The sequence below is a fragment of the Porites lutea genome, chromosome 5, assembly GCF_958299795.1.
Source record: "Porites lutea chromosome 5, jaPorLute2.1, whole genome shotgun sequence".
Classification (NCBI taxonomy): domain Eukaryota; kingdom Metazoa; phylum Cnidaria; class Anthozoa; order Scleractinia; family Poritidae; genus Porites; species Porites lutea.
This window is the reverse complement of record NC_133205.1, coordinates 44,537,935-44,546,877: the sequence shown is the minus strand read 5'-3', so window position 1 is coordinate 44,546,877 and position 8,943 is coordinate 44,537,935. Positions and strand designations below refer to the sequence as shown.

At 37.7% G+C, this 8,943-nt stretch overlaps 1 protein-coding gene across 1 annotated transcript; it reads right to left on the bottom strand.

The window, feature by feature from the left end:
* Positions 1 to 5,895: 5,895 nt before the first annotated feature.
* LOC140938435 (uncharacterized protein KIAA1958-like) lies at positions 5,896 to 6,967 on the bottom strand. Its single transcript, XM_073387914.1, has 2 exons — positions 6,721 to 6,967; positions 5,896 to 6,590 (listed from the first exon to the last, which is right to left on the bottom strand). The coding sequence occupies exons 1-2, from the start codon at positions 6,839 to 6,841 to the stop codon at positions 5,896 to 5,898; spliced, it is 816 nt and encodes a 271-aa protein (XP_073244015.1). The 5' UTR covers positions 6,842 to 6,967.
* Positions 6,968 to 8,943: the final 1,976 nt, after the last annotated feature.

The window sequence follows — 8,943 nt, the reverse complement described above, 5'->3', positions numbered from 1 at the left end:
AGCAATAAATCGAAGACGAAAGGAGAAAATAACACTCAAATCATCATGGCGGCCTGCACATGACTGAGCAATTCAAACTTGTCTCAAACACTCAAGAAAGCAAAATATTTAAAAGCAACGAAACTACTTTCAAGATAGTGTTCCAACAACTTTCCACGGCGGTATAGTGTCGATATTATCTACACAAGCTTGGAATAAAGTGAAAATTTCACCATATACGCGAAAATCACTCTTCAAATAACGCATGATTGGTCGAATCTTGTGACGCACACCGCCTGGGTGGCCCCGGTTGAAGTCGTTACACTGTGAAAAAGCACTCAAGCCAATACAAAAAACAAATATTTCCACGTTATCACAAAGTCTCCGAAACTAGGGAAAAATTAAAAGACCCGGTTTCGAATAACTCTGGCTCTGGACATGTAGTTAAAACGGTCTTTCGAATCTTTGATCAAGATTTCTAGATTATAAATATTCCTTGAGGAACTGTAACGCTAAAGTTCCCAAGCTTCGGTTGATCTGAATACCGCGTGCGCTGCCTTTTCACCGCACTTATCAACAGATGTTCTGTTCGCAACATTGTAGGCTCCCTGTATTTTTCTGAAGATGTGTTTTTGTTTAAAGTGCTTTACTTTGATTTACCTTTTATGGTTTGTGGTGTCAAGCGTCAGCGTGCATTGCCCCCAAAAATGTACCTGTTCGTTATTTGGCAAGAGATCCAGTTCAACTCGATTGAAAGTTGACTGCATGGGTATTGAGCAAGTACCGAGCCATACCCCTTCAAACACGGTGATATTGTATGTTTCAACATAATTTAACTATGAAATTTAAAGTGCACTTGCTTGTGTGTGTTTTATGTTTGTTTGTTTTGTTTTTTACAACGCCATTGTATCAGTTCCGTTGTGTTGAAGTAGAGTTCCAGGACCTCAGACTAGGACTAAGCATCTAGCGCAAATTAACACAGAACGTGAGCCATCGGTAATTTTTGCCTTGTGTGTAAATCTTCAGTCCATAGAATGCTCGTTTTTAGAAAAATAGAAGGGATATGTACAAACGACGTAATTTAGATCTGATTCTCTAAAACAGTTCCTGGAAGGTTAGGTCTGACAAGTATGTCACTTTCTTCTTTCAGAAATCTTTCCATGAATTCTTTGGAACAAATTCATGAAGACGCCTTTAAGAACCTCAGTTTACTAAAGAAAATGTAAGTGAATCGCACCTTTCAGAATATTTATTTATTTATTCATTTATTTACACAATTCAATTACACAGATAATCAAAATAATACAATTAAAATCAAAATCGAAGAAAACTAAATATATAAAAGTGATATCTGCATAATTAGGACAGTTTATTCAGAACACGAGGATTGCTTAGAAGAATAAATTGCCTAGAATAGACAATAAAATGTAAAAAAGCTATGTACAAGAAAATTCTAATCCCAATTAAATTTCAACGAAGCGATTGGTAATATCATAACGAAACTAGCATAATAGTGTTCTCTTCTATCAGGATGCTCATTCGAAAAAAAAAAAAAAAAAAAAAAACAGCCGGAGAAAAAAAAAAAAAACAGCCGGAGAAACATATTAATAAACGCAAAACGGTACACGTACAAAATCATGGGTTGAAGCCTTTAAAGCTTAAAATAACCCGATAAACACAACAATGCCGCGCTCCATGAAGTGCATCTCTTCTAAAATTAATTTCGTAACCATCAAAAGCAGTGTCTTGAAGCCAAGGTATTAGTACTGATAAAAGCGTCAGTTTTTTAGTCGCTAGAACAAAATTTACCACAAACATGTGCTATGCATTTTACTGTATTGCAGATACATCGTAAACGCTATACACAATATATCTACACTGTATCTGAGTCTGGGAAATATGTAGTCTCAATCCAGCTTTCATAAATTGTTTAGCCCATTTCCAATTTACGATTCGTTAAAGTCAGTAATCCTTTTTTTATATTTTTCCAGATTGGTGTCATTCTAACAGCATACGTTTCTTTAGCGCCAAATATAACAAAACATTTTTTTTTCTCAGTGACCTTTCAAAGAACCAGCAAAGGTACATTTCACAGAACGCCTTCAGGAATCTATCACTACTTTCAGTGCTGTAAGTAAAGTTTACTGAACAATGAATATTTTTTCTTCGTCCAGTTTATAGTTAGACTGAACATATAGATGCCTGGGAATAAAAGGCTTAATCTATCAATCTATTCTCAGAGCTGAGAAAGGAAAGCCTAATATGACTGTAATGATTGATTGACTAAATAAGGTTGGTTCGAAACTTTGAACCTAAATACCCCTTAGTTTTACCACACGAAGTCCTCACTATTTTTCCAATTCAAGAACTCCGTTTTAATTCATGCACGAACTTCAGTATAAATGGAATGAGGCCACTGATCATGCTATTATCTCTTTCGAATTCCAAATGTCTGCAAACGCCCCGCCAGGATGAATCGCTTTATTTACGATTACAATAAATGCGATTTCAAAGGGCTACGCTCTTCTCTAAGGGCAGCAAACTTATCGAATATAATTTCGCCTCATGCGGCCAACATTAACGACGACTGGCGTTGCTGAAAAGAACCACAGCAAATGCAAAGCACAGCGCATCACTAGGAAACTTAAGCCCGTCATCTTCGTCTGTCATATGGCCGGCTCTCAGCTTGAAGTTGTCTCTGCCGAGAAGGATCTTGGTGTTTACATAAAGGATAACCTCACGTGGAATAAGCAAGGCAATGTGCAATGCGCTAAGGCCAGTAGGCCCCTGGGATATATTTTCTCTGCCGTATGATTAAAGGTTGACTCTCTACAGCCCTTGGCCTAGTCTCCCGACTTTTTCGCTCATGTTCATTACCCCCGTAAATTTTAAACGCCCCTCACAACTTAAGACGGAATCCACCAGGACACTGAGTAATTTTGACTTTCAGTGGACAAAATCTTGTACCAGAACAATTTAAAGCATATTGCATTCTCACATACATTTTTCAAGGGCTAAAGACGTAATAAATCATCCGTACTGGGTAACACCAAAACAAATTTCTCACGGGAGCCCGAGAAAATGAATGTCAAATTTCACAGAATTACATCTTACACATGAAATTTTCTGAATTTTACCTGTGTAATCACAATTCTTGTGAAATTTGGCATTCATTTTCTCGGACTTCCATGAGAAATTTTCTTTGGTGTTATTACAGATGATTGATTATATCTTAAGCCCTTGAAAAATGTAAAAAAGAATGCAATATTCTTTAAATTATTCTGGTACAAGGCTTTTATCCACTGAAGATTAAAATTATTCAATTTCCTGTTGGATTCCGTCTTAACCGCAAATATGCTATTTGTTTTCAACTCGTTCATGAAATCTTTTCACAGCAACAAAAAACCTAATTCGGAAATAGTCATGTGACTGATGACGTCATTACCTTAGATTCGACATGGGAATATACAGTCTTAATTCTACGTATCAAATTGCCAAAGTTATAGAGATTTTTGAAAAATTGCCTCGAAGGATGCTGGGAGATTTTTTTATGATAATCATCTGCCACTTGATTTCCATAGGCAGTTTAATTGTTCATTTGACATATCCGATTACAAGCATCTGACCGTTCCGATGTAACGATACCAAAATTAAGAAATAAATATGAGTTGTTGTTAAGAACCATTCAGATTTGAGTATCAGTTAAACCCCGCTTTGATCAGTTAAACTTTGAAACTGGTTAAGCTTTTCGATAGCCTACGCGTTAACTGCGTACACAAACAAAGACTAATGATATTATTATACTTTCATTTGTTGGTATTGCAGCTCGCTCCAAAATAACTTCATTAGAGGATCGTTCCATCTCCCTGAAAGAGTTCACCTACTGTAAGTTTTTGCTATCGTTGATGTCGATTTTACGGTTGTTAAGTTTATCATTACTACAACTTACAGGCCAGGAGGCCCGACAACATAGCTACATGCCACTTTTTTGTTATGGTTCTTGTTGTCTGTCTGTTTGTTTGTTTGTTTGTTTGTTCGTCAGTTGTTTTAATCTATGCAATTTCCAAGGCTGAAAAGAATCAGTAAAATTGGGATTATCTGTTTTCTACAGTATTTTTGAAATGAACGATTTTATGCCTTTAAACCTGCTGATTGTAGATAATTGTTATGTTTAGAGTTGCCAGATATCATTCAGTACTTTTCATTCCATGTGTTGATCAGAATGGAATTGCTGATGCTTTATACCTTCTTTTTAGGAATATTGAAGAGAACTTACTTTCGCTTGGAGACTTAAAAGTTATCCTTAAAGGATTACATCAATTGAGTTACTTGTAAGTGGCATATTAGCATTTTTCCATTGCAAGGAATCAAATAATTTGGCTTCTCTACTCTCCCGAAAATGTATCTCTATCCCCCCCTACACACACACACAAACTTCTCCAACCTCGATGATATAGATGCACCTCACGGTCCAGTACATGCAAATTTAAGACTGAGATAAAAACGAGACACACTAGTAAAACTCAAGTAAACTGAAAAACAAACATGGCATCCACAAATGAACTTCTTATTGATCGTCGATTATTTAAGGAGGATGCGAGACAAGCGCCTGTCAAAATTTCTCCATAGAGTTGAGGATAAAATCACCTAAATCAAAATCCTCGATGATTTCCCATTTCATTGGCATCTTTTTTACCTTTTTGAACAATAACACTGTCTTTTGACTTAATGACATGTAGGCTTTAATCCGGTTTTGAATTCAAAAAGGAACCAATACTAACACCATGTATCTGTGTAAGATGTATAAATTCCTTCCTTTAGCAACGTAATTATAATTATATCTTTGCGTAGCCAATGAATCACCGTGTATTTGATCAAACAGGAATGCTGCGGGCAATAAACTTGGTCCTGTTCTAACGGCTGACCTTTTTGCTGATTTAAGAATTCTTGATGTTCTGTAAGATATTATATAATAGAAATAAATAGGGGAGTTTAATATATCACACTATCACACGCAATTTACTTACATTTAACAATTATTCTTTGAAATCGAGGTGAATAGTGGTAAAATATTTACCGAGCCGCGAAAGCGGCGAGGTAAATATTCTTAAAGCCACTATTCACCGAGATTGAAAAGAATAATTGTTTTAGTATATACACACGAAGTGATCTCGACAATATTTTAAAAGAAAGCCATTTAAAGGCAATTTATTGACACGTCAATTCATGCGTGATGAATGCACAGTGCATGCGCAAGAGTTATTTACAGAAAGTTCAAACGTGGTAAATCTCTGCTCGAGCTTTTTTTCCACAAAATGTTTTCAAAATGCTCAAAATGGCCTCACGGAAAGCCTAAATCAATAGTCTGGACTGAAAAAAAACATCCAAAATCCTCTTTCAAAGTTTACTTAAAGTGGAAATTGAACGAGCAGTAGGAGAAGGAGCCACCAGAAATGATGCCATGTGCAGCGTTGGTCGACATGTTTTCTTGAACAAAAATGTTCTCCTGGACATTTGTGGATGTGCTTGAGTGAATTGCTTTGGATACTGTCTCTAAGGGAGAACGATTCACTTCTGCTAGCGGCTTAATGGCGACTTGATGGTCAGATCTGCAGAAGTTGATGAAATCTGTAATCGCCGAAGACATATTCTTAAACTGCTCGAACGTTGGACGATCGTTGTAGGATTCCAAACTTGCATCGCTTTTGTGGCCCGTGACTGCTCTGATGTGGCGATTTTTCATATCTTTAGAAGACAAAATATTTACGGTGGTCGACCTGACGCAGTGATTTGTGAAAGGAGGATCGATACCAGCTCGGAGGCACATATTCTTCATCATGCTGTCGATCGTGTTATGGCCTAGAGGAAGTGTTGAATACCAAATGACATCAGAAGACGGTTTAAATTTAGCACTAGTTAAGGGCTTCTGAAAGAGTGCTTCACATTTTGGATTAAATGGGACAGGTAAGCCTTCACTACTGCTACTGGACAGTTAGCAAGCCCTTTGCCTTCGAACATTTTACCATCAGATGGGTCGTCGGTACCGTCCAGACCACCTTGGTGATTTTTGGTTGAAAAGACTCCTCCTGGCGTTTCTCTGTTAAGCTCAAAATATTCCAGGCCGGAATTTGGGGTTTTGGAGAGCTTTAGGCTTGATTTTGTCAATTGACGCTGGTTTTCCCTTCCTCTTCGACCAAAGTAGAGGGTTATAAAAAACCACGCTGTTTGCTGCAGCTTTTGTGGATCATGGCATCTTTCATCTACTAGCTCGCCGGCTTCGTAGAGCTTTGAAACTGCTTCGGTCGTTAGTGCGGGTTTGTGAACAGTAGAACAAATTTGACCTGACTTGCTCAGAGTTTTCAGAAACGAATTTAGAGCTTTGTTCGCTTCCGTGAACTGGCTGTCGCTAATTATCGAAAATGGCTTGTTGTGTGGCTCGTTGCGCAAGTGCCGATCAATGGCGGCTCTGATCGAGGTAAGCGTTGCTTTGTTGTAGTAACCTCCGTCCTGTTTTCTTGCAGACATGTAAAATTTCCGCAAGCATTTATTTAACTCCTCCTTGTTCATCTCTTCTATATCTGTGGTAAATTCTTCTTGCTGGGAAAACCAATCTACAAAGAATTTACTCATATTGTAACAAATTTTTGATGTGAAGAGTTATGAATGTCACTCAAACTTATTGGCAGTTGTCAGCAAAATAAAACCAGAAACACTTTTTAACACTTTCGAGTCTTCTCTTACCTTTAAAAACTTTCAGTCCATACTTAGTTGCCTTTTTTGTATTCTCAGGCACAGCCTCGTCTTGTATTTGTAAAATTTCTGCTTCTGAAACTTGAGCGAAACGCGAGTTTACGCCCGCCATTTTGTTTTTGTTTTGAAGATCACGAATTAAGCATTATCCACTCGCTCGGAGGTGAATATTGTTGAATAGCCCGAGATAGCGAACCAATCAGATTGCTTAAAACACCAAGATCACTGAGTGTGTATATACTAATACCTGATGGAATTCTTCAAAATAACTTAAATAACCTCTCTACAAAATACCTATGCAGGTAGTTAGTCACAGGAATTAATAAGACTATAAAACAGGAAAAAAATCGTGCGCGTTTCTGACCGCTAGGCCTTTGGCCATTTTCTTTGTCACGACGCGCAGTTTCCTCTAAGGAGGTTTTATTTACTGCAGGCGCACATGAAAAATTCCCGGATGTGCCGCGGTATTCTGGGTGATGCATCATATTTTTCGTATACAAACGTTTATTACCATTACTGACAACACGGCACTGAAAAAAAGGTCGAGTTCGAGAAATGATAAAAACTAAGTTTCTTGAAAGCAAGAAACAAGTAGACATTTTTTTTTTCATTGTTGTTTTTGTAGTTATTGTTGTTGTTTTTGTTTTGGAGGAGGGTGCGGGTGGGTAGAAATAATGACCTGTTATCCGTTTCAGTTTGACTATTCTATGAGCTTTCATTTAGGCACATTGAACATTGCCAGCTGACTCATATAGAGACTGGGGCTTTGAGAGCAACGAGAAATTTGGCTCATCTGTAAGTAGGCTTACTGAAGAAAACAATTTTAATGCAGTCAAGTGGTCGCTTACTAGGGTAGCCCCATACCTAAGAAAGTGTGATAATCTACCCATCCGAAAAACATTTTGGTAATCACTTGACCATATGCCCGACCGACCGTCCGTCCCAACCACAAGCATACCAGTGTAAAATAACTCAATCAACAGGTATGGCAGCCCAAATGCAACTCGAGGTTATTTCGGCGGGAAATCACATAGTCACCCGCGTCTCGTGAAGCACAGGCAACTAAAGAGTCAATGAAGAAGAAAACGAAAGCTGAAATTTTTCTGTGTTGTCTAAAGTTTTAAGCTTAGATTAATTGTCATGTCCACAAATTTGGAATTTATGTAAAAAAAGGTAAAGACAGAGAAAAAGAGAAAGTAGGCGAAAGGCCAGCGACGTTCAACGAGAAAAAGAGCGACAGAGTGCAACAGCGAGGGATAAAAAACAAAGGAGACATTTTTTGTTGGAGAAACAACATGAAAGTTTTGAAGCGGTGGTGAGAAAATGAGCGACCAAGACGTAAATGAACGGCATTAAAAAAAAAAGGTGAACAAGACGTAAGACATTTCCTCCATAAAACGTGTAACTAGGAAGTTTCTGCAAGTTACACGTTGTATTCGTGCAAAACAACGGCAAAGAAAGATACAAAAGGAGTGTGCTGCAAGTGCAAAGTTCCTTTTCTGCTGATTAGACCTACTGTTGTTTTTTCACCATTCTCGTTGCCTTCGCCGCTTAGCATTACACGATTTTATATTTTGTTTGGGCAAACTATAAATATTATCGAGAGCTTCGCTTTTATCTCTGGCTAAATCTATTTAGTATATACTAAAACAGTGGATAGTGTTTTTCGCGCGCTCTGATTGGCTACTCAATCAGTGAATATCCTGCGCTATTCACTGATTCACCTCCAGTTCCTCCGAGCGAGCGACGCCAAACTCGCGTAGGTTGCGAGCAAAATGCTTTCCCGGTTTGCTGCCGTAACAAACTAAGAAATTTCACAACTAATCAAGCAAGCTATTCCCAAAATACATGAAGATGACGAAGTTCGGTTTGGAAGTTTTAACAGGTAAAGCTTTGTCTTTCTGACTTGAATAGTTATCGATAAAACCGGTGAAAAAGTTTTTTGTTTACAAATGCAAATTAAGCTTAAGTCTTTAGTTGACTTGTTCATAAATAAGCTTAAAACTAAATTTAATAATCTTTTTTACAGAATTATTTTAAATACAAACAGAATTCACAACTCCTTTTGAAGAAACTTCCCCGCAAGAGCTAAACAAACGCCTTCAAAAGTTTTATTTGTCGCTAAGAAAAAGCGACGACCGCGGCCGTTCGGTCATCGCCGCCAAAATTGTAATCGTTGGCAACAGTAACTGAGTTAAAAATCATCATTTTTGT

Coding starts and splice junctions, on each gene's coding strand:
- LOC140938435 (XM_073387914.1), bottom strand. CDS start 6,841: ATGGCGGGCGTAAACTCGCGTTTCGCTCAAGTTTCAGAAGCAGAAATT. Junction 6,591..6,720: donor TGGACTGAAAGTTTTTAAAG/GTAAGAGAAGAC, acceptor AATTCTTTGTAG/ATTGGTTTTCCCAGCAAGAA.